The sequence below is a fragment of the Liolophura sinensis genome, chromosome 7 (genome assembly GCF_032854445.1).
Source record: "Liolophura sinensis isolate JHLJ2023 chromosome 7, CUHK_Ljap_v2, whole genome shotgun sequence".
Lineage (NCBI taxonomy): Eukaryota > Metazoa > Mollusca > Polyplacophora > Chitonida > Chitonidae > Liolophura > Liolophura sinensis.
This window is the reverse complement of record NC_088301.1, coordinates 58,324,961-58,349,140: the sequence shown is the minus strand read 5'-3', so window position 1 is coordinate 58,349,140 and position 24,180 is coordinate 58,324,961. Positions and strand designations below refer to the sequence as shown.

At 38.0% G+C, this 24,180-nt stretch overlaps 3 protein-coding genes across 3 annotated transcripts; 2 read left to right on the top strand and 1 right to left on the bottom strand.

The window, feature by feature from the left end:
* Positions 1 to 816: 816 nt before the first annotated feature.
* LOC135470101 (protein UXT homolog) lies at positions 817 to 4,094 on the bottom strand. Its single transcript, XM_064748855.1, has 5 exons — positions 3,953 to 4,094; positions 3,524 to 3,605; positions 3,095 to 3,168; positions 2,262 to 2,433; positions 817 to 953 (listed from the first exon to the last, which is right to left on the bottom strand). Exons 1-5 carry the CDS (start codon positions 4,033 to 4,035, stop codon positions 888 to 890), a joined length of 477 nt encoding a protein of 158 aa, XP_064604925.1. The 5' UTR covers positions 4,036 to 4,094; the 3' UTR covers positions 817 to 887.
* Positions 4,095 to 4,164: 70 nt separating this feature from the next.
* LOC135471306 (ER membrane protein complex subunit 3-like) lies at positions 4,165 to 7,792 on the top strand. The gene is made up of 8 exons (XM_064750480.1): positions 4,165 to 4,346; positions 4,797 to 4,854; positions 5,671 to 5,764; positions 6,042 to 6,146; positions 6,504 to 6,585; positions 6,912 to 6,991; positions 7,322 to 7,404; positions 7,600 to 7,792. Exons 1-8 carry the CDS (start codon positions 4,198 to 4,200, stop codon positions 7,717 to 7,719), a joined length of 771 nt encoding a protein of 256 aa, XP_064606550.1. The 5' UTR covers positions 4,165 to 4,197; the 3' UTR covers positions 7,720 to 7,792.
* A 5,005-nt stretch (positions 7,793 to 12,797) lies between these two features.
* LOC135471075 (uncharacterized) lies at positions 12,798 to 20,125 on the top strand. Its single transcript, XM_064750122.1, has 13 exons — positions 12,798 to 12,898; positions 13,133 to 13,187; positions 13,639 to 13,726; positions 14,581 to 14,622; positions 15,435 to 15,465; positions 16,406 to 16,470; positions 17,302 to 17,380; positions 17,632 to 17,675; positions 18,125 to 18,182; positions 18,504 to 18,538; positions 18,734 to 18,800; positions 19,665 to 19,744; positions 20,020 to 20,125. The coding sequence occupies exons 1-13, from the start codon at positions 12,798 to 12,800 to the stop codon at positions 20,100 to 20,102; spliced, it is 828 nt and encodes a 275-aa protein (XP_064606192.1). The 3' UTR covers positions 20,103 to 20,125.
* Positions 20,126 to 24,180: the final 4,055 nt, after the last annotated feature.

The window sequence follows — 24,180 nt, the reverse complement described above, 5'->3', positions numbered from 1 at the left end:
AGTTTGTTAGTAACATGCAAAATGTTCGTGGATTAAGCCAGGGCACTCCAGTTTCCTCCACCCATGAAAATGATAGCTACTGTATAAGAAAAATAATTCCTAAGTATTTTTTCTAAGCCACATAATAAACCCAAACATGACCCACATTTAGTTCTTTGACACAGAATAAAAATAAACCTTGATCAGTTTACAGATTTACTCCACAATCAATCCTTCACATTTGTACTTTAATGGATTCCTGTGGGTTATGGCTTTATCCATAAATTTCGAGGACACCTCTGCAGTACCAACACAATGAGCTCACGATGAGAGGCAACAAATGCCAATGCAACTCTCGATTATCCCTTGCCGCAGTTCGGGATTAGCCCTGGCCACAGTTCGGGATTATCCCTTGCCGCAGTTCGGGATTAGCCCTGGCCACAGTTCGGGATTATCCCTTGCCGCAGTTCGGGATTAGCCCTTGCCACAGTTTGGGCAAAATTTGTTATTAGAGGTGGCGTGGCATTTGTTATCACTAGGATTCTTTCGGATAATAGTGCGTTTCCACTATTCATATAGAAGGCCGACCCACGTGAGTAGATGGGTAGAACACTTCACTTCATATATGTTCTTCTCACGACAGATTTTAGTTGGTGTATAGTTCACAGGTCGCTGAAAGCTGCACATTTCAACACATTTAGCCACTTGATAAACACCTGACTAGCACATCAAATAGTGAACAATGCGGCAATGATATCGCCGCATAGCTTGACGAGGCGGGCACCAGGTGGACTGCTTAGTTGGTAGAGACGCAACAGGCGTAGTTCACAGCACATACCCCTATAACAAGCTAGCTCTGTATAGAGTCAGCTGGTAAGGGACCGTGATCTCATGGGGGTATGCTGTCCTCAAGACAATACGTCCCTGAAAGGAGTGCCTTCTCTGTCATCAATCCCCTGCAGCTCTTTCAGTCCCTGAAGTCAGAGAGATGTATGAAAATGTTAACCCTCCATTGGAAATAACTGTGTATCCACCAACTTCATGTATATCGGAATGAATGAATGAATGATTATGGCTTAACGCCACTTCGGCAATGTCTCAGCCATATCGTGGCCGGTCACGTCTAACGGACGTTCCGATTCAATAATCCCATGACCAATTTTCAAAACGGCATGCAACACAAAGCACGAAGAACTAAGGACGTATATAATGTCTGGAAGGATTCCTGCAAAGAAAAGCAGTCAAAAGTTCCAAATGATGACAGAAAGGCTTATGCGAATGAATTATATCAGTATTCCAGTCTAACCATCCTAGTTTACAATTTGTTACGTTCATTTATATATCCATTTATTTGTTTGATTGGCGTTTTACGCCTTTCTTAAGAATGAATGATAATAGCTTAACCCCACATCGGCATCTTTCTCAAGAATGTTTATACGACGGTGTGTTATTGAGACAACAAATGCACCTTGCTCTGGTGTTACACGCTTTTCATGTATAAACCAACTGGGGTACCATCTGATAAGACTTAAGATTTACAATAAAAGTACTTTTCTGATCAGATTTCTGCACAATCTCTGGTCATGTGGTGTATTGGATATGCGATTCCTAAAGGCTTCTGAATCGTAAAGACCTGATGTGTGACATTTCTGAACCAGTACTAGTTTGGGGTAATTAATATGGACGTAGTCATCACGGATGGAACACCACTCTAAAATTTATCTAAACATTGCGTTCTCTTTTATTGGATGTCGTTGATGGCTATTGGCGTATAACCGCGTCAGTAGATGTACAGGCGGGTTATTGAACAAGAAGTCACGTGCACACGATATAATCCTAAACAAATTGATTCGTACCCATAGAATAATATGACAGGATTGACACATCGCCACCTCTGTATCTGTATTCACCATAAATCAAAACTACACATGCATAACAACGACGGGAATTGTTGCCTGGTTATTGATAAGGAGCAGGATGGACGGGCAGACAGGGCGGCAAAATCATCATACTATACTATGACCCGTGTAAACGTGGGAGTGTACAAATCCACGTATGGCATTAAACTCAAATAAAAAAAAGACTGTAAAACAGCATCTTTTACCTTTAAACAAAGGTTTGGGTAATACACGTGCATATTCTTTTACCCTTTTTTATGACAGTGACTTACGCCAAATATTACACACATGTCCCAAGGACATCTATCGCCATACCTGTCAAAACTCAGTGATAAAAAGCATGCAACGCCAAAGAAAATTCACTTTTTTTTATTTCTTGCTCACCTCTAAAACCAGCTTGATGTGAGCCTTTATCTTCGAAGCGTCTTCTGTCAGCTTGTCCGTCAACACTGTAAACCTTTTAACCTTCTTTTCTGAGAACTTAATGGCTTCTTTCAAGGTAAATTCCAAATAAATCCCAAAACCCACACAAACAAATATGCGGGAACAATCTGGCCTACAAATATAATATATTTGCTCTCCAAATACATACATGTAACAATTTTTTATTCCCATAATCGTCCAGACATGATTCAAGCAGTTAATGTACCAATCAAAAGTAATATAAGTTTCCAAGGGCAAGTTTTTATTTATCAGGGATATTCTAATTCGTCTTGATATTTCTTAGAGTATAATTGTAGAAATCTGAATGTCAATAGCAGTTAAGTTAGGCTGCTCATGGTCTGTCATGACCATGGCTAAAACACGCCCTTTGCAGCCCTTTTGCTTCACATGCACCAGAATCTGGTTGGAGGTGCATTTCGAAATTTTTCTTTGTATACAACTATAGATTCCATACATTTCACTGATTAAATCACAACGAAAACTTGTCCAGGTATTGTTTTCATCATCAGATGTGTTTTCATTATTTATATAATTAAAAGATATAAATACTAACAGCTGTAGCCTATCTGTTTAAAATACTGCCTACTCTTTTACCCATCTGAGGTTGCCATCACATAAATAATAATGTATCACGTACCCGGTACAGCTGGAATTTCATATTCAAACATGTCATGTGTACGAAATAGTTGGTTTATGGCTAGGAAGCCCAAAAAGCACTGTCTAGTGGAATTTAGCTGAATGTTAGCACAATTCATTCTTTGTATAAAACTTACACTGATGCCTGGACATAAAAATTGCACCCAAGGTCCACTTTTGTCTTTAGTTCTTCCTTCTCCAAATTTGATTCCTGTAATGGTGTTGAAAACAGACTATTAGGGCTAGGTCATTTTGGTATATTTGGTAACAGTCATAGTACATGTCACCCATAACTAATGTTCAACGAGTATGCTGAAGTAAATACAGTGCTTAATAAAACATCATAAATAAGTTTTTATCTGGGTAACAGGTAAAGCAAACCCTTCTTTCTCTTTACTCCTCTACCAAACTATGAAACATTCAAGCACACACAGATGCATGGGAGGGCATGTGTAGACAGTGACCAACAAGTTTACAGCAACCCACAAATCTGGGTACCAGCATTCGGCTAAATTCTTATTTATCACCGAATTATTTATACAAGTAAGGGACACAACTAAAATCACCTGAATTCTTTCAATTGTTGTTTTTAGTTGTAAATACTCTGCTATTTCCCCATACAGTCTGTCGCGTTTCTCCAGAACTTGCCTGTTTAAAGGAAGAATAACAGGTTAGTACATGCCTGACAGTCTTGACATATCTGTTCAACACTCAAGAAAACATGCCAAGCAGCTTGCCGTCTGCAGCTTGATGGGGAAGCTGGGTGGGGAGGCTGTAATCTTATTAACAGCCCAGCTCCTTGATTAGTGGTGAATGGGCATTGCAAACGGAAGTGTTTTATCGACGGGGAGCCAAGCTGTCCACCTGTCTTCATGCTTTCGACACCTGTGGCCTTAGCAGCTACATGAATGGTACTTTCTCACTACCAACTTCAGATAAGTAGCCAGTGTGATCATCTATGACACAGGAAAATTCAGACTTTATACAATCTTTACCTTAAATCTTGACGTAAAGTTTCATTCAGGAAGTGCTCAAACGACAAGATTTTCTCTTGAATATCAATCGGACTTCTCTCCATCACAAATCTTGTTAAAAGCAAACACTTGCATGTGTATGCTAGTGTATGCTCGAGAACAGCTGTATCTTACCGCTCTCCTATGTGGAGGTATATTACTCCATTTCCGGTAACACTCGTACATAACTCGGTGTCGACTTCCGCATTTTTATAGACCGAGACGAAATGGCTGAACTTCTGCTGGACACTGATATCCGAATTTGGGTGTTTCTCCCTATTGTAGTCATCACATTTTTGATTGGAATCATTCGCCATTATGTCACGATCCTGTTGTCTTCGGAAAAGAAGTCAGAATTGCGCCAGATTGCAGACAGGTAAGCTTACGCTGGATAGTTATTGAGCACCCAATTGTCGACATCTGCGTTTTCACTGAACGGAAGCATGTTTTGTACTTAGCTAGATGGTGATATTCTTTCCTCGTTTCAGGTGAAAATGATGTTTTTATGAGATTGTTTTGGTGATAAGTAGCGAACTCGATAAAAAAAATAGCAACACTGTAGAATAACGCTAACAGTTTTGCTTGGCACTCACTAAGAGCATTAGTGAGAGTCGCAGAGATAATGTACAGAAATGATCCGCATATTGCACCTAAAGTTGTCAGATCTCAAAGCTTGTTTTCCTAAAGACAAAGTCATTTAATTTCTATAAAATTAAACTGCACTTATCCAAACGCATGTATTTGTGTGTGTATAAATTCTTAGGCACGTCCCTAGTAAGAAATATGTAAGAGAAGATAATTTATGAAGTATCTTGTTTTCTTCCAGTCATGCTTTGATCAGAAGTCGCATGTTGCGTGAAAATGGACGATATATTCCTAAGCAGGTAAGTGGAGAAAACATTTGGAATGATCAAAGTCCGAGATTGACCTGGCGTTATGTTTGGCAAAATGTTGATTTTGTAGGACCATGTTACAGGTACTAGCAAACCTAAAGTAAGCAAAATCGCACGTGTTGATAAAGCGCCACCATATTATCAATTTCAAGCAGTCAGGCATGAGTTAATTCTTAAACATTAGTGAACAATTGTTTCTGAGAACAATGCTTACTCCTTTTAGCCATATGAGCATGCTGTATGAATGAAGCTAAATCATTCATGTTTCAGGTTTCTCGAAAATGGCACATCCCATGGCCTATTAACAGGTCAAGATTAAAATGTAAATTATACATGTAGAATTCACGAATATGTCAGAACTAAATAGCTGCTGCTGTCTAGGTTTATTTCCACCCTTTTCAGAAATAACTGAGGTTATATTATTTGTTGTCCATTAAGTTAAATTATCCATCAAAATAATATCTTGAATAAATGCTCTAACAAAACTTAACTCACTTTGTTTATCCAACCCAAACTTGTTGATTTGTTATTACATGCATTAGTGATTTTGTTTTGTCTCAAGATCTTGTAAATGAAAAGGCAAATATAGAATGAAACATTATTATTGTACATACGTTGAAACATTTAAATGGTTGTTATTGGAATTTTTGCCCTTGTAGACTGTTGCTAAGGGGGACAGTTGGCACATTTATTCATTCACAGTGGCACTGTGTTCTCTCCTTTTGATTTGAATAATGCAACCACTTAATTTGACTATGAATGCCTTGGCCTGTGGAATAAGCGTGTCTTTTATTTTGCTTTTTGTAGGGATTCTTAATGAGAAAGAGTTACTTTAATGAAGAAGACAAAGGCTTTTTTAAAACTCAGAAGAGAGAAGCTGTTGCCAAGAACCCAATGACAGGTATTATCCCGAGTAGTTAACTAACAAGTTTCATTAACAAGAATTAATGCGATAATAAATACCTCCAGCATCTGCATGGTAATCTTCCAGAATAATTGAAATGCTGCTGAACGTGAAAAATTGACATGCAGTTGCTTCACTTGCAGCCAGAGCTGTAAATGGTAACTGAGCAGAACAGTGAAGAACATTGACACAGTTGGTGACATTTGGTGATATGGCTGAACAGAATGTACTAGTGTGTTATAGAAAGTTTGATTTTTTATATTTTATTGTTTAGATCCATCCATGATGAGTGACATGGTCAAAGGCAATGTGACAAATGTGGTTCCTATGATCATTGTTGGCACATGGATCAACTGGGCATTCTCTGGGTTCTTGACTAGTAAGTCTCTGTCTTCTTAATCATCTATGAAAATGGCAATAGCTCTTTTCTAACCACTACAAAACCAGGAACAAAAGCAATGAATGAAAATTTGTACATAGAACAGTTATCCACTACATTAATGAACAACCTTTTGTAAAATCTCTGAGTGATGTATTTATTGTTGTGATCATTTTCCATGTTTTAGCACTTATTCTGTAAAAGCTTTATAACAATCATTAACTAATCAGTATTAAACCTCAAAAAGCTTCAAAAATATTCACTGCATTATCTGTATGGACTATCTATTTTACATTCATTGAAGATGTAGTAAAGTCATGAAATTTCGTCTCTTGAATGTGTGCTCTCTCTGTGCAGCAAAGGTGCCATTCCCATTAACACTACGTTTTAAGCCTATGTTACAAAGAGGTGTAGAGCTGGTATCTCTTGATGCTTCATGGTAAGACCATCTCTCCATATACAATTTCCAATTCATCCTTGCATAATACAGTGACTTACACTTTGAGGTAAATACCATTTAGTCTTCTTCACCTCAGAGATTGCTTTTTCAACAGCTCACACATATTGAGTAGAAGAAATTTAAATAAAGGAAAAAAAACTATTTTAAAGCCACTGTTTTTATTTATGTTATTATTATTTTAAAATTGTTTTAAAACTATTTTAAAGCCACTGTTAGATTTTTAGCATTAGTACATGCATATTTCCCTGAAGTTGCAGTGACTAATAATATCGAAGTGACTTTAATAAAAATTTCTTGAATTGCAGGGTGAGTTCTGCATCATGGTATTTCCTGAATGTATTTGGTTTGCGCAGCATGTACACCTTAATCTTGGGGCAGGATAATGGTGAGTTTTTCTTTCTCTTTAATGCTTACTTCTCACAGTGCTCACTTTTTATTAATTATTTTGCACTAGTTATATATAGTGTAACATAGATTAACGTCTTAGGCTCATTTAGCTTAGCTTTATGTTGTATCCTTTTTCATGGGAAAGTGATGTTTTTTCTTTTAATGTTTTTCAGGATTCATGAAATTAAGAATGTTACTACTAACAAGTATATAAGTGGTGATGTTAGGGAAATAAAGTGTCTTACAGTTTAGACATAAAACATGTATGCATGGAGTACAATGGTTTGATTCAATACTACTTAAGATAACCCGATGTTTTGCTATGCAGCGGCTGACCAAACAAAAGCAATGCAGGAACAGTTGTCAGGGGCAGGGATGGTTGCCCCTCCAGACCCATCAAAGGCATTTAAGGTTAGTGTATTTCTGTTTTAGACCACTGGCTTCCTGTTGTCTTGAGTTTTGTTTTTACAGAAGTATTTCAGTCGAATACAGTGTTTAAAGGGCATGTAATTGCTGCTGGTTGAAAATACAGTGTACAGCATGTTACACAGCTTATTTAGTGCATGAATGGAGGTAAATTAACATGTTTAACCATGTCTTTTCCAGGCCGAATGGGAGGCTCTTGAGATCTGCAGCCACCAATGGGCACTTGAAGGAATCGAGGAGGAAGTCACAGCTGGGATTATACCGCCAGAAACAATCTATATCAAAAATAAATTTTCATGAAAGTTCTTTCTTTTTGTCATCTTAATTGTCAAAAGCTGTTTGTAGTTTATGTGTATTTTAATGTGTCATTGATATCGTCAAGAACCACCTGTATATTTCTCAGCTGTGGGCTTCATGTTTTAAAGTTTCAGCTTGGGTCTTAACTGGTGTGAGTAGTGGATATTCTACCTAAATGTACATGTACATCTGAGCTTGCTCTAGACATCACTTGCACTAGATGCGTGATTTACTTCATCTTTGTACTGAATGCATTTAATAAAGCAAAATATCGTTCGAGTTAATCTTGTTTCCTTTTTTTATCTGTTGCAGTGGTCAGTATATCTATAGCTACTAACAAAAGGACAATTACAAAAAGTCCTTCTGTCAGATCAATTGTTTCGAGCTGCAGTATGCTTGGAAATTTGTCCAAAACTTGGTCGAGGAGCTCTGTAAGGTTGATTGAAGGATACATTGCGTAAAGGTTCGGTGTACAAAAAGATTTTAGTGGCCTGGCATACTGAAGCATATTCCATTGATATGGAGGCAGGGTAGAGGAAACTTGACGACAGGTCAGGTACTGCAATACGTGTCATACAAATTTGCCTCGCTTTTGCCATGTGAAACTAGTAGCGGTATGTTGATGGAAACCAGATGATTTCTTTTGAAAGCCTGCATTAGATGCTGCATCAAACTTGACAAAGTTCATACCGGGAAGATTGCGATATGGTGTTGATTGGGCCATAGGTAACAAATATTCATATTAGTGCTGTATATGTTATCTCAGTATTTGTAAAACCTCAAGCAGCTATAACAAAAGCCGTCTAGTTGAGTCGTTGGTTGATCACTGTTCCAGTACGTCTGCGGACTTCTAAAACCGTTTAATCAGCAGTACAGGAAATCGTAAGTCTTCTACTATGGGACCGTAATGAGTTCTAGCATATCATAGCCACAAAGTGTTCTATCGCTGAGCAATGCTACATTCTATGGTTTTGACCCTGTTTCAGACGATTGTTAAAGCCCTTGATGCCGGCTGTGAGTGTCCATCCTCAAACTGAGGTCAGACTCCTGAGTCGTCCATGACTTTGGGTAAAGAGCCGATGCTATAGCTCAAAGCACATGTACAGGCATTCCAATTATAGTGTTAGGTAACCATTTACTCACTGTGGCACAGAATGTGGAGTACCTTAACTGCGAAATAAAGAGCAACTTCGAATCTATGATGTTTTTATTATAGATTTTACAGCTGTAGAGCAATAACCCATCAAAGTTTTCACATGTACGTGCGCACGGTCATCGCAACAAGCAGTTGCATTTTACTCTTCTTCATGTTGGATAAGTCTGCTGAGACGACCAAATGGTGTTAGCGCATCATACATATACAGGCTTTTTTGTAGAGTGCAAATAAAAGCATGTATTTTAGGAACATTCAGATATGACAGCTGTCGCTTCTAATCGTATTATATAATCAGAAAAGTTTAGAATTGTATGCGTGTGTACAAATTATAATGTATTCATTCCATATAATAAGATGGAAAAAAAATTACGGACTGACAAATTCTCATGGAACTGTAGAGCATCCAAGGTGTGTGAAATGACGTGGCATTCAATCATTAAAAAACTCGTGTAACTTAATGAGGTTTTAGTCAAACTGGTCTTGCTCTGCTGAAGAGAGAAGGCCTTGCAGCGCACTGTCCTTTTTTTGTACTGATTTTTTTTTGGAAGAATTGAGTTTGTAGTAGTTACATGTGCGTGTGTTGCTAGAGGCAATTTTCTCCATCAGGCATAACGTGTATGTTCACTTCGGTACTCTCAACATTTGCTGTTCTGTTTGTCGCTCAGATCATTTATACAGATGACAAGTGAAAGAAGAAGGTTCACGTAGTATAGTAGTGGAGAGACTACCAGTGTTATCACAATACACAGAAGATACGGCCGTTTATTTTCGTGGATTATACAGGGCAATAATAAGAATGGTACGTAATGTCCACATCAATAACATTTGATGACTGCATTTTTGTCTTGGTGGTAAAGATTACGTATAGGTGACAATGTAAAGAAAGAGGGTAGCTATATTACAAGCAGCAATTGCCCAAGCTAACCATATTTAGTATTATGACTCTGTTTCTGATGGGGGCCTCCGTGGCTCAGTTGGTTAGCGCCCTAGCGCAGCGTAATGACCCAGGAGTCTCTCACCAATGCGGTCGCTGTGAGTTCAAGTCCAGCTCACGCTGGCTTCCTCTCCGGCCGGCCTGCGGATGGTCGTGGGTTTCCCCCGGGCTCTGCCCGTTTTCACCAACCATAATGCTGACCGCTGTCGTATAAGTGAAATATTCTTGGGTGCGGCGTAAAACACCAATCAAATAAATACTGTTTCTGATGATGTGTTCAAGAGCAGATTTATATTTGGACAGCTGTACTGTGAAAACAGTGAGTAGTGTATTTCAAGATCTCCTCCACGCATGTTCAACCTGTGTAGGATTTCTTACAAGCAATATATCAGATTTTAACCGGTAGCTGGAATATTTCTCGCAAAAGAAATAGATAAAACTGAACAGGACTTTAGAATGGGCATTGTGTACGTTATGTTTAATGTCAGTTATGGCAAGTGTACGTTGTTGAACCGGGCATTCTGTCACGATGTTACAGTATGGTAATTACAATAAGTATGTCTTACAAGTGTATACATGGGTGTGAATGGTTTTATGTATATTGTTTCAAACATTTGCGTTACCTTGTTAAGTTAACAATAAAGTCGACTGCGTCAACATGGATGTCAAGCTTAGAATATTTTTTGTTAGATTTGAAAAGTGTACTTTTGTAAAGAAAATTAAGACTTTACCTCCACTGCAATTTTCGTTTTTGAGACTTTAGTTCCAAAGGTATACCCTATACACACAGGCCTACACCAGTTTTTCCCAGAAGATTTCAGATACGAAGTAATTATATAATATGATCAGCATTTCGGTTAATCGCTAGGGCACACAAATTGTGGGTTCAAATCCGGCAAGGGAATTTATGAAGCCATACCGCTATTGTGAAGTAAAAATTCTTCAGTACAGCGTTATACATCAATCAAATAAATACAGGTAAATAAATGAATGGGTCAGACGTTTTTCTTGACATTATCGCGCACCAAGAAGCTACAGGTGTATCTATAGACCATAATTACAGATTGCTAGATGATGCCTCGGGTAAACTGAGTTTATTAGTTGTCGCACGGTCCTTCTTAAATATTTTCTTAGATAGGCCTATTATTATGTCAGTGAAGTTATCGCACAACTTTAATACAGGCCATGGGAATCTTGCGATGAAACAAACCATATGTATACTACATTAATTTATAACAATTTATCTGTGTACGATAAATAAATGATGATAGGTCGTAGCTCCCACAGGCGTCAACACGCTATCATATGTACAAGTACAAAAGACGGATACTGGGGAGCCTTGGTTAAGAAGCCAATTCCTACATACTATTCATGAAACTGATTTTTTATTTTTTATTTTTGGTTACATTATTAGACTATTCTTGCTATTAGAATTGAAAGCAAGAGGAAAACGTATGTACGACTGACATGTGTATAAATGCTTTTTGTAGAGTCTGACGTATGGGGCGCCATTGAAGCGTAAATGTAATGATCAACACCTGACTTACCTGTAAGGCAAACTGTTTGTATGCAGAGATGAACATATGCGAGACTTTATCTGCTTTGCATCTCATATCATGCATTACAGATAAAAAAAAAGTTTTATGTTTATCATAAACAATGGAGTTATTTTAAGTATTAGCAAAACGACAGAAGCGTATCCGACAAGTACAGTTGTTCATGCGGGATTAAGGATCAGAGATAAACAAACATCTAGGTATGTATAATTATACAAGTATATATAGGTCAACGGGATAAGTGTGTACCCCAAATAACATTTCATCTGGAAGACCGAAATAACTTTTTTAATCTCATAACAGCAAACGTATACATTTTTCCAGTTTGATTAAAGCGGTATACATTTATTGTTGATTCACTGAACAGCATCAGGAGAAATCTCTATGACTTAATTTAAGTCTGAATATTAAGATGGCCAAAATGAATTACTTCTCTTATTCATGTTACAGGTACATTTCATAATTCATAATTGACGTTAATAAAAGCTGAGTGTTGTACGCCAAGCGTTGGAGGTATATCCTTATAATGTTCGTGTGCACGCTATATTTCGATGTTACCATTAGTTCTGATAACGAAAAGAGAAAGTAAACAGATTTACAGAAACAGAATAGAGGCATTTCCTGGCGCGTCATTGCCACATGTTTTATTTGTATGCCATTCTGTAAAATGTTTCACACCGTTTATGTGTTATTTATTAATTGGGATGGCAAACTGAGAGCTGGAAGGCCGATTGTTTTCGCTCAGATCCTTATTTTTTTCGGAATGTATTTTTTGTTATTTTTCTACAAATATGTAAAGCACAGAAGTTGTTCACTTACGCTGGTCTTTATCCTCTAAGAGACTTTTTCTCCAGAACCACTTATCCGATTGCCTTGGAATTTAATATACATGTACACACCCAATGGGGCTATGCTCGGAAGATCTTGAGACCCAGATTGCTAGAGAGGAGTTCTAGGCTATTTCCTGTGTGACTGTGCATACTAAGCGTGCAAGTCGTAATGAATGTCCCGTATAGACATATTTTGGTAAAACCCAAATTATACTGCGTATAGCCGTCACTGTTTCAAGCGCCTCGGGACGGTTTCAAAACATTGGGGAAATCGCCCATCCCAGAAAGCGAGGGTTCTTGGGCGGCATAGGCCCGTGAGCTCTGAAACCAATCAAGGCCAGAGGTGCATTCTAAGTGAATTCCGGGGAGTAAAATGAGAAATAACCTGGCGTACCAACCCCTCAATACACAAGTATAGATGAAGATTTTTCAAAACCCAAATTATAGATCTACTGAATGTAAACGAAGACACCAGGCATGATACCCCACCTAGTCACATTATACTGACACCGGGCCAACCAGCCCTGTTTCTTTGTTCTAACCTTTCAGTGCTGGGCGCTAAGCGAGGCAGCATCAAGTACCATTTTTAAAATCTTTGGTACGGTATGAACCGACCAGGGTTTGATCCCAGGCGTCCCGACTTCGAGAAAACCATTCCGGAAGACAGTTCTAGTTATAAATTACCTTTCCTCTTCAATCCTCCTGGGTACATTTAACGTCTTCCTCAAGGGCTTAACATGATACTGAAATACAAGGATTTGCTTTGTGATCAGGACATTTTACGTAATATCCTATAGGGTTGTATAAGCCTACAAGAAGCACCAGAAGTATCAGTAATGCGGCTACCCAATATCCGTTGAAATGTGGATTCAAACACACAACAGGCAGTATTCGTTTAGGATTACAAAAATATAAATACATTGTGTCTTTCTATTACCAGTGGTGATACTAAACTGGCTATTAAAGCTAGCAGACAGTCCTTACGGAATCGGATAGTATATACGAGACAAATACAAATCTGGGGTTGAGTCGGATCTCAGCTTTCGTATGTGGCATATATCTATGGTTGAAACGCGTTTGTGTCTATGTGTGCACTTAGTTAAAGTTTGAAAATATACATTAGTTTAAACAGAGGCTCCAGTATATCTGAAAGTCCAAATGCATTATCTGTCTGACAGAAACGGCCTGTGGGTGTTATATATAGTGGGTTATTTCTAAACACATGTCTGGGAGCGAAGTTGTCTGATATGGAAATGATATGCTTTTATATCATAAAAAGATTGATGTCTCCATTTAAACTCAGCGTCCTGAAGGTTTTATCACGGTGATGTTTGCTGAGGTGGAACTGTTTAGCCTCTAAATTTTAGCCACGTTAAATTATAAACATCTTTAAAAAGTAAAAAAGTGAGAAAATAATAAGTAATTTCATTACCCCTGATTTTATAGGTGAAAGTACAGAGCGCTGTCATTGCTATACTAAGCGTATTTGTGGCCATTAGCCTAGCTGGCAGGGAAGACAGACTGGCTCAGACAGGTGGGTGCATTTTTAAGTTACCCATTCCTCGAGGACAACCTATCACTGTGAAGAAACATCATACTCTGGTCACAATTAAGTAAGACTGGAAACTGGAATACACTGGACAATGTGTTCCTGTACAAAATAAAGCCATAGTTCATAACTGGTCGATATACACAGTTGCAATTCATGAAACCACTGGTACTCTTAACCGATTGGAACATTTATGGTCTGGATTAGATTTGTGATCATTCTTGAACGCACTCAGTATTGTTTTGCGTGTTTGCAAAACCTGCTCTAAAGAGGTTTTAATTCTCCAAAATAACATTTCATCATATATCTGCGCACAAGATTGGATGGCATCATATAATTCATACCTTTAAATGAGCAACGTTATTGATATAGACAGCTATCGTGCAAATGCTAGATGATCTTCAACTTCCCCAATATTTGCCTCATTTCATACCAAACACAATTTTTAAGTAATTTTTCCCCTTTTATCAACATAGAAGCCGGCGATGAAGGTCATGTATTTCTAATTTTTGAAAATTTCAACTTCTATATATAGGTGAGTATATTGTAGATGAAGATTATAAGTTCAATGTTTTTTATCTGTCTATATTCAGTCCCATTCATTAAACTTTTATTTACTGAACATTTCTATGCATGCAAGGTCTGAATGATTTAACTGAATAAAAGCCACACTTATCAAAAAGATACCGTTAGGCCTCTATATACATATGGCACTGTGTGATATCATATTATGAAAGGCAGCTGTATTTAAAAATTAAGCTGTTTATATATAATGTCAAAGGCGTACTCATGCAGTTTGTTACTCTTATACCAATCCTCCATTTCCTGTGGTTTGACAGATGATTTAGAAAAAATGCTCAGAGATCTGGAGGATGCGCCAGGTAAGCTATTATAATACAATTTACGTACTTGCATAACAGGAACAAGGTAAAATGTGGGATGCATGAGGAAAACTATACTTATATAAGTCAGGCATACAGTTTTTGTATAGTTATATGGTGTAACTCGGGTAATTCAAAAGATACCTGGCAAAAGTGAATTTCTTATTCCACAGTAAATACCAAAGTAGAAACATTACAACCTAACACTTCATGCAACACTAAAACTTCGCTTGCTCATGTGCGACGCGAGACATATGTCCACACTCGATTCAGCACAACATTTTGCGTCATTCTAAACCAATTGGGTCTAATAAAATGCAATTATAACATCTCTGCGTTGTTATTGTCTAATTCTTCTAAAGTTTTTTGCTAGTTAGAGTGTAACTACTGAAGAGTTAGAAACAAAAAAACAGTGATTGAGGTAAATCGATAAGGGTCAGTATTTCACCGATCACGTGTGACCATATGCCAATTATCACACTGTCGTCGTTTGTTTTACTTCCTATGTTGTAAGTCTATACATTCTATTCCCGCACAAACTAGTATTCTGCTGAATCCCTGAAGCCTGGCCTCTTTGCATTGTTTTAATGTTATTGTGTGTTAAATGTGATGACAAAACAGCAGTTTGATTAACCTCACTGCGTTTTTTTAAAAATAAAACGTTAGTTACGTGTTGGCATTTGCCAATCATCACACTGTCGTCGCTGCCCTGGTTTCATTCTCCAACAATGTGCCTTAAGTCTTTTATTTTGCTCTACAATGTGATTCTTTTTTGTTCTGTATTGTGATTCTCCTTTTTTCTGTTTCCTAAGGTAATGGCAGGAAAGGGCCTCCCATATACAGGTAGGTACAAGATCACCGAAGTTAGATCTAGTCCCTACATGTATATACTGACGCATCGCTGTAACCACAGTTAGTATAACAATGTGCTTATATAGTAACGGTTACTCCAAGTGCACATCTGAAGAAACTTTGGTTCAATACCTTGTTCATCCAAATGAAAGTTTGCTTTCGTATATTTTTGAAATTAAAGTCTGACTTTCACATTTTGTTACCTCCTGTACGTACGTACGAAAGTCCGACATTTGACAGAGAAGTGGTCATTAGTTTTTAATAATGTAAGGTCAGTCGCTATTTTATGCATGGCGTTCAAATCCAATTTCAGTCTCGTATAGCTCGTGAATAACGCCCAGGTTAGACAGAAATACTGGTATCTGACTCGTGCCTTTGAATGCAACTATTCATGAAAGTACACAATGTTATTATAAACACCTGGATGGTTTTCACACCATTAGCTTAATGCCAAATTCAGCAGATTTTGTTGGTCAAAAGGTGGTAAGATTTAAGGATGGAGGAAGGAGAAGTGCCAGGGAAAATCACCGACCTTTGGCAACTTACCAGTGAACTATATATATGACCTACATATACGCATATCAGACGTACATATGACCGCGTTAATTATTGTCACCATGGTGGAACAAACAGTGAGATGTGGAAGGCACAAATTCTCTGCTTAAGGCGGCTATTGAAATCCCATCTCGTTTGACTTAAAGACTGAAAAGCAAGCGTTTTGATATTGTTGTACAATTCAGCCGTGATCGGCTTTCTCTAAAATGGTCATAAACTGAATCGAACAACTGTATGTGCGTACTCCCAAGTAATTTAGTTTCATGCTATAGTCAAACCTGAGTGTGTCACTGTATACATGCACCTGGGAATGTAAGTGGCCTGTTGGATGCTTAGCTTTTCTTACAACAAACTGACAAAGACTTTGTTCTTTCAGTGTAGATCATGCTGTTACAAGGGCCAGTTTCAAGAAAGAAAACGTTACACAAACAAATTCTGCAGGTTTGTTTCATAAATTCGTAATCAGTTCTTAGTGTGAGAGGCGCAAAACTGTTTTGGTGATGGTTTTTTTTGGGGATTTGACAAAGAGGCTGCCTGTGTTTCAAGCACTGTCATGAAGATTTCCAACCAAAACGTACTAACGTTAAATGTTTTAGTGGATAACTTTAGTGGTGTTAAGCTGGTTGTAACATCTTGCCCTCGACATAATGAAGGCAAAGGACGTTTTGTTAGACTACAACTCTTAGACAGACTACAACTCTTAGCCAGACTAAAACTCTTAGCCAGACTACAACTCTTAGCCAGACTACAACCCTTAGCCACAGTCTTGTCAAACTACAGCTTAGACAGACCACAACTCCTAACCAGCGTACAACTCTTAGCCAGACTAGACCTCTTAGCCAGACTATAACTGTAAGCTCAACTCGGCCACAATCTTGTCATACTACAACTCTAGGCAGCATTACAATTTCTAGCCAGACTACAACTATTAGCCTTATTCTCGTAACTTTAAATGGAGTATTTCTGGCCTTCAACCAACTGTAAAAACCAAAACTTTTAAATTCAGACGACAATATGCGATAAAGATTTACATTTTCAATTCATTCAGTAGGATATGTAGTAGAATTCAAAGCTAGACATGTAGTTATACACAAACTGGTTAAATAGTTGGAATATTTATTTTACATACCACCAGTGTGATATTTGATTTGAAAACGTAATTAATAACGGAGGACTGCGGGATTACCGATTCTTTGGTATGTTACAATGAAGCGAATAGATTTGAGATTAAGAAAATATAGCATTTGATATATGTGTGCAAATTCCTTTAAGGTAAACCAGAGATGAGAGAAGAGGACGTTTTGGATGAAATAGCAGAAGTCATACAAAAGTACAGACGACAGGAGAATGAGTAAGCATGTGTTTTGGTTGGAGGCTTTTCTAAATAAACTGTGTCATTTACCTATATTTACACTTGAATAATAGTATGTATTTGTTTTTATCGGTTGTGTGTTATTCGTATATCTTGACTGGCACTTGTTTACACCAGTCTCCATTTATTATTTTGTTATTACGGGAAAGTGTTGTTAAACCTCATCCCAGATAAGTGCATAATTTATTTTCTTGTGGAATTACTTACGGTTTCTCAAAATGATTTTACAGAAACACAGAACATCATGCAACTGGAATATACAATTCACATACAGGTAAGGGTATCTGTTAAACTACAACAGGTAAATCGACGCATTAGAAGATTTCGGCAGGCGTATTACTTTTGTGTTGATCTCCCTTTAGTCAGCCTTTGGCTTAACTCCCCTGTTTTAAATTATGTGTTCATGGCATTTTGAAAATAATCATGTGTGATGATTTTAGAAAAAGTATGTAAATATAAAACTATCTTCGTGAGGCGTGTTGTTACAGAATAACACTAGCCTAATACACCATAACGTAAATACGTCCTAGCATGCACTAAATCGCATTATATTACTGTTAAACATCGAATGGATTTCCTGCAATGTGTCGTTTCTGAATTAGACTACTCGCTTCAGACATTTCTGTAAACACGTGCTCGAAGAGAAATCCTAGGCGCACCGGTTGTAAACAACATTATGGACAAAAATTATAATGAGGAATCTTTTCTTGTTTGTCACTCCAGATGCTCCGTCTGTGCAGAAGACATTACCTCCTTCCACAACTGTTATAAATGAAAACCCGTATGTATTACGAATATAATAGACCCAGATATACTACGAAATTTACTGCTGCATTATATTCCATATATATCTTGCACTTACCCATGTAAAAATGGTCAGCTACCGAAGTTAATGTAGTTACTCTATTAATGGCTTTTAGGCTTGCGAAAGCTGTTCATATGGTATGGTAACTTCGTACCCATGCAATCTTTAACTGTATCCGCATGGTCGTGTAAGCTGGTCTATAGATTTTTATTTATTTTGGAATAATCGAAACACACATTCTAGATTGCATATATTCATATAACCAAATTCTTTAATCTTAATCAATTTCATACACAGAGAGACAGTTACGGACAATCAGTCGGGATCCATAGGTTTGTATTTGTTCCTTAAACTCAGTGAGTAAATCTTTTACTCTTAAAATTTTTATCTTAAAGAAGGATGTATATAGTTGGAATCTACCAGTTATGTTAATTTGGTCAGAAATATATACTCAGGCGTCAGCAGATCGTATGATTCAGGTACATGTATACTGATCTCAAACACTTCTGTCTTGTATTGTATTTTAGATAGAAAAGACAGGCAGACACTATTAAAAGAACTCATAAAACTTTTGGACAGTTACAAGAAAGAGCGGTGAGTTTGACGTTGTGCTTTATTTATTGTTATTTTTTTCACTCTTGTTTGATGCCATATTCACAACTTTTTCACGTACATGATGGTGGGCACTTTTATGGATTGGGTAAACCGGATTGCTCGGCGTAAATCATTGACTTTCGGCAAGTTGCTGACATTCACACATGCACACCATAACCGTGGAAGATAAGTGGGACTAAATGAACGTTAGACTAAGCGCAAACGTCCACACAAGCGTCGTCGACAGTACCTCGTGTGTCCTAGCGTCTGAACTTGACCGTTCTGAAAAATACTTGTTGACACAAAAGACATGTGTGCTGTATGAACACAAACTTGTGCTCTTTCCAACAAAAGTGTTGTGCCATATTTGAACATTCTATCTCAATCTCTGTCCAAAAGGTCTGGCGTTGAAAGAATTGAGTACAAGATATGTTGGATGTGATGCGCAATATTTGTTGCAAATGCTGTTGTATAGTATAAATTACCTCAATTTTGTTCAACACATCTTTTGTAATACGAACCTGTGTACATCACATTTTTTAACACATGACTGTGTTGGGTTAACACATTTCTGTGGTGAATAATGACCACGCAAGCTGTTGTGTTAGATTTCAACACAAGTGTTTTTCTGCTTACTGATCCTAATCATTAAGCGGCGGGAACAGTCATATAAATGAATTTAGGCGAAATTTGGTACTGTGTAATTAGATGCCTTCTTTTCAACAAAAGAATTTAAATTTATGACCCAGTCCACACAATAGTCACACTCAAGGACAGAATAGAAAATGTCTTTATACAACACTAGGTATGTACGGTACTTATTTATTTTTCCAATAATATCTTATGTAGATTTTTTTCATTCAGGATACCAACAACACATACCGTCCCTACCGTACCTACAACAATCTCTAAAACTACGGTGACCCCCACACTTATAGATTCAGGTAGGTTTGCAAATTAAGATAAATAAGTCAAACAGAGCAGAATTTACATTAAATCCTCTAAGCAATTGTTGTTTGGCACAACCTTCCAATCTCTGTACGACTAGAACGGACGCGTTAATGTGTAGGCCTACTTTCTTGACCCAGAATGAAGCTTCATTCAACTATCGGAGTAACTTTACTCTCTTTATTTTGGAGCAGAATTTCAAGTAAGACTACTGAACAACATGTAAAGACCTCTGTCAGGATATATTTTATCGAGTGAGTTTATGTTGTAGTACGTTTGGAGAGTCTGACGGATGAAGCACTGGACTTAGCTGTTCGAGCTGTCCGACTTTTCCTACACATGTCCCAGGAATAGCTTATTAATGAGAGGAAGTCGGGTGACATTGTCATTAAAGTCACAAACTGTTGGACATATCCCCTTACAGGGGAGATAACTTTGAATGAGTTAACGACGGTGAAAACGTTTGTATTTGTGCTCGATTGGTGATCGCAGTTCTGTGGTGCATGTGTATACCTGTCATTTTTTTTTTATTTCCATGCATAAGTGACATTTTACACTGTCACCCCGTGCCTTCAGAAATAACACGTGCTACACGTTTCCCGATGAACAACATGCAGCTGGAGATGAGTATAGGCAATAAGGACTGTGGATGTAATATTTTCTCTGCGGTCTAACAAATGTGATGATCAAAGGAAATTGCAATAACTCTGCTTGGCGAAGATTAAGTGGGCACAAAAACCACCATGCAGACGTCTTGGCGTATGAAAAGAAAGATGAACTTAGGAAGAAAGGTTGTATCGATATCCTGTTCTGAGAAGTATGGACAAAATAAGTAAACGGGTAAGAAAGCCACCATACATGTGTAGACATGTGTAGACATGTGTTACATGAATATTTAAACAACAGAACTGTGATAACGATGCTTATAGTAGAATTATTTCAGCTATAGGGCAGAGATTGTTGAATGATGTCTAAAGTGAATTAGTGGATGAAAAGAAACATTGTATTCGTCGAGCGTTTGAAATGATATTAAATTTAATATCTTGTAAGCCAAGCCGTACAATAAAATCAAGTCTACAAACGCCTTCAGGTCATGTATGCCTATTTGCGGTGAGGTAGGCCTAGAGTTAAACTGTGACAAATCAAGAGGGGAGGTTACTTCCGAGCGGTAATTGCCCTCATGGCTTTTCTTCAGTCCTACATTTAACAGTTAGGCAACACAAAACTATGACGATGAATGAAGTGGAGATGCCTGTGCCCGATTGCAGTTTACACTATAGCATTTTGTATGATATGTCAGCGGGATCCTGTTAGTGTCTTGCTACTAACATATTATTCAACAATTATTAATTAGTGGAACTAGGGGAAAGGTAAATTTCAACTAGTGAATGTGGATGCATATTTCTCTTTGGCCAACCAGTATGTTACGCTTGGCTTTGTCTTAAAAGCAGTACTGCGTTACTTTACATCGCATCCCCAACGTGTTATTGGCGGGCATATAGAATTCGAATCTAGAATACTTTCGCCAATCTCAATGTTATGGTGTCAATGCTAAACATACATACATCATCTCGTCGTCTAAAATGTTTATTCTACAAAACTGCCTGCCCGCTTGTCCTTAACTATGCGGATTCCTTTCTTTAATGAAGCATATACTATGTTGATTACGTACGGACAGACATCAAATGTAATGATTTCCTGTAGGTTTTATTCTCCGGCTCCCGACAGAGATATTGCTGACAATGTTACCTCACATAGGCCCGCACACTCTGTAAAAGCTGCATACAGGACTACAGGACCTACATATCGTAGGTGAAACACATTGGGTCACGTCTATAGAAATTTGGTGTACTTCTCCTAACTGTGGGCAGTGGAAAAAAATCTTCATTTAGTCGACAGCATTTGAATAAATTCTTATCTCAGCTGAGGTTTGTGTTTGCTATATTTATTTTATTGCACTCGAAAATGGGTGTCATATGTGAGTAGCCTATCACACTTGCCTCCAAGATTTCAGCTATGTTAATTACTCCCTTCTGTGAGGTAGCTGGGTTGTAGGAACAGCCAGTGCGACCAGAGACTGGCCTGGCTCATGCACGTAAATTAGCCTGATCGTTAAATACATTTGTGATGTAACTTGCACCGCTTCCTATTAACACGAGTGTCAAGCGGCCCATTGACAGATTCACCAGACTTCATATGTGGGTGTTTTTATACGCCTGTTAATAATGACCTGCTTTTCCATGTAGCGAGTAAACCCATGTGTCTGTCTGCGTGGCCTATCTTGGCACGGCGGGATCTCATTACCCATTGCTGAGGTCTCCAATTGACGGGAATAGATCCTCGATTACTTCCGATAGAGGACAATTAGGATCGCTTAGACATTAGATAAGGGCGGAGTATACAATTTTCATTTCGCGGGATGGTTCGGTGCTAAGATGAAATCGTATTCTGAATAGTGTATTTTGTAATAGATCATCCATCATTCTCTAGCTCGACTGGAAAGTGTTTCTCCTGCAGGTTGGAAATCATTCCCTCAAAAATAGTCACAAATTGAACTTCGTTATTCTACCAGTTGTCAAGACAACAGGAATGGTTCGCCTGTTGGCCTTTGGCCCCCAGTTTTGTTAGTCGCTGTCATCGAGATTTATTTAACAGAATAAAACCGTTGATACATATAGTTCTAGAGTATGTTAGTCGGATGACGAAGCAAAATTCAAGCACCTGCAAACTCTCTGGAGTGCTATTCTAGTTGGCCCCATGCGAAATGTATCTTAACTTGTATCTCAACGCCAAACGCAGATGAAGCCAAGTCACGCCAATTAGGCCTTGATCTATTTAGAGGAAACTGAATCGCCACCTGTGAGTGGATGTGTGCACTCTTTTCTATGACGTCGTCTGGTTACTTAACCTATTACACATCACTTGTACTTTGCATCTGGAACAGTAGCTCATGTTTTGCTATTACATGGAATAAACAAACCAAATTCACATACGTAAGATGAAAATGTTTGTCTGCATTTGTATACCATTTTGATTATCACAACCGCATGGAAGCAGGGCATAAATGTCTTTTCAACCTCTCGACGACTCCTTTGATTCAGTTGGCTTTTCCGACTTTCAGGATACAAATTGCATCAAATTACCCACATGTCTTGCATGATTATTGTTAACGCTTTAAATTTTTTTCATACTGATATTGTTCGTGAAAAACGAGGTGAATTTGACATAAAACAGACAGCTTAACTAATCTACATTAACTTTCAATAGCACCAGTAACTCAAAAACAAATTAAGCTTTTCCAGACTACATACGTTATATTATGACTAGTGTCAGTATGCAATACTACAGTGATTCGCTTATTGGTTATCTCCTTTTGACATAATACGAGCCTTATTTGAGTCGACAGATACAATATTAAATTTCTCTCTTCCGTCAATACCAAATGGAATACAAGTCACATGTAAAGCTTCATGAAATGTCACCACGGCAAATAATCCTTCATCTTCGAACGCTTGTATCCACGCCGATGTTTGTAAACGAAGCTTAAGCTTGACGTCGAGTCGTTTTACTTGTCAGGCAGCGAGTCCTCGTCTTGCACCCCATAATTCCTGACGTCCATTTAAGGCGAAATCCAATCTTTGAGCATGTTGCTCTGAAGTGGGCATTATCTCGAACAAGGCCAGGAGAGAGACGAATCTTTAGTTATTGGTTCTCCTGAGAGTTCTACAAACTGACCTTCGGTATAGTGCACAATTGGATCAAAACCACATATTGCTACAGAATAGCTGTGGAAGGGTGCCTAAACCCACAGTGTCAATCAAACCATTGCTAAATTTGTTTCTCTGGACATTGTGTGGTTATGCGTGATTCAAGCATTAGGAGTTTCGATTCCAGTTTTATCTGAAGCCGCGGAAATGCTAACATACTGATCCAGTAGTCTGAACTGTCAAGTTCAAATGGCATTCTGTAGTGCTGACAGCGTCAGGACGGCTCTGATTTGGCTCACTATGACTGGACAAACATAGCTGCACATGGCCACAATGTATCCACAACGTGAATTCAATTCATCTAATTATTGGTTGGTTAATCGTAGTTCTCCTTGTTCAGACCTTATGCTGTCAGTTGTTTCAAAGTATTGAAAGTCTGAAGACACGGCCGAGGTCGAGCTTTTGTCGACTTTGGCAAATACCCAAAATCTAACTGTTATTATGTACAACCCAGTCTTCCCACTCACCCAGAACGGATCGCCATGAGTTCAAAGCGGTTCAGTAAACATTCGTAAAGTACAAATGATTCATATGATAGATTGTATTGTTTTGTCCGGGAATGTTTCATCGTACCTTAAACAATATAGTAAAAACATCATCAATATAATGACCGTGTAGGCATACAGCCATTTCAAAGGTTATAAATGAATCGCATCACTGGACGA

Bases quoted from the DNA above. Each gene is read 5' to 3' on its own strand.
- LOC135470101 (XM_064748855.1), bottom strand. From the start codon at position 4,035: ATGGAGAGAAGTCCGATTGATATTCAAGAGAAAATCTTGTCGTTTGAG. The intron at 3,606-3,952 runs GTAAAGATTGTA...TCCTTTAAACAG, and splicing joins ACTTTACGTCAAGATTTAAG to GCAAGTTCTGGAGAAACGCG. The intron at 2,434-3,094 runs GTAAGTTTTATA...TTATATTTGTAG, and splicing joins TTTTATGTCCAGGCATCAGT to GCCAGATTGTTCCCGCATAT.
- LOC135471306 (XM_064750480.1), top strand. From the start codon at position 4,198: ATGGCTGAACTTCTGCTGGACACTGATATCCGAATTTGGGTGTTTCTC. The intron at 5,765-6,041 runs GTATTATCCCGA...TTTATTGTTTAG, and splicing joins TGCCAAGAACCCAATGACAG to ATCCATCCATGATGAGTGAC. The intron at 6,586-6,911 runs GTAAGACCATCT...CTTGAATTGCAG, and splicing joins GTATCTCTTGATGCTTCATG to GGTGAGTTCTGCATCATGGT.
- LOC135471075 (XM_064750122.1), top strand. From the start codon at position 12,798: ATGAACCGACCAGGGTTTGATCCCAGGCGTCCCGACTTCGAGAAAACC. The intron at 18,183-18,503 runs GTATGTATTACG...TTTCATACACAG, and splicing joins ACTGTTATAAATGAAAACCC to AGAGACAGTTACGGACAATC. The intron at 19,745-20,019 runs GTAGGTTTGCAA...TTTATGTTGTAG, and splicing joins CCCCACACTTATAGATTCAG to TACGTTTGGAGAGTCTGACG.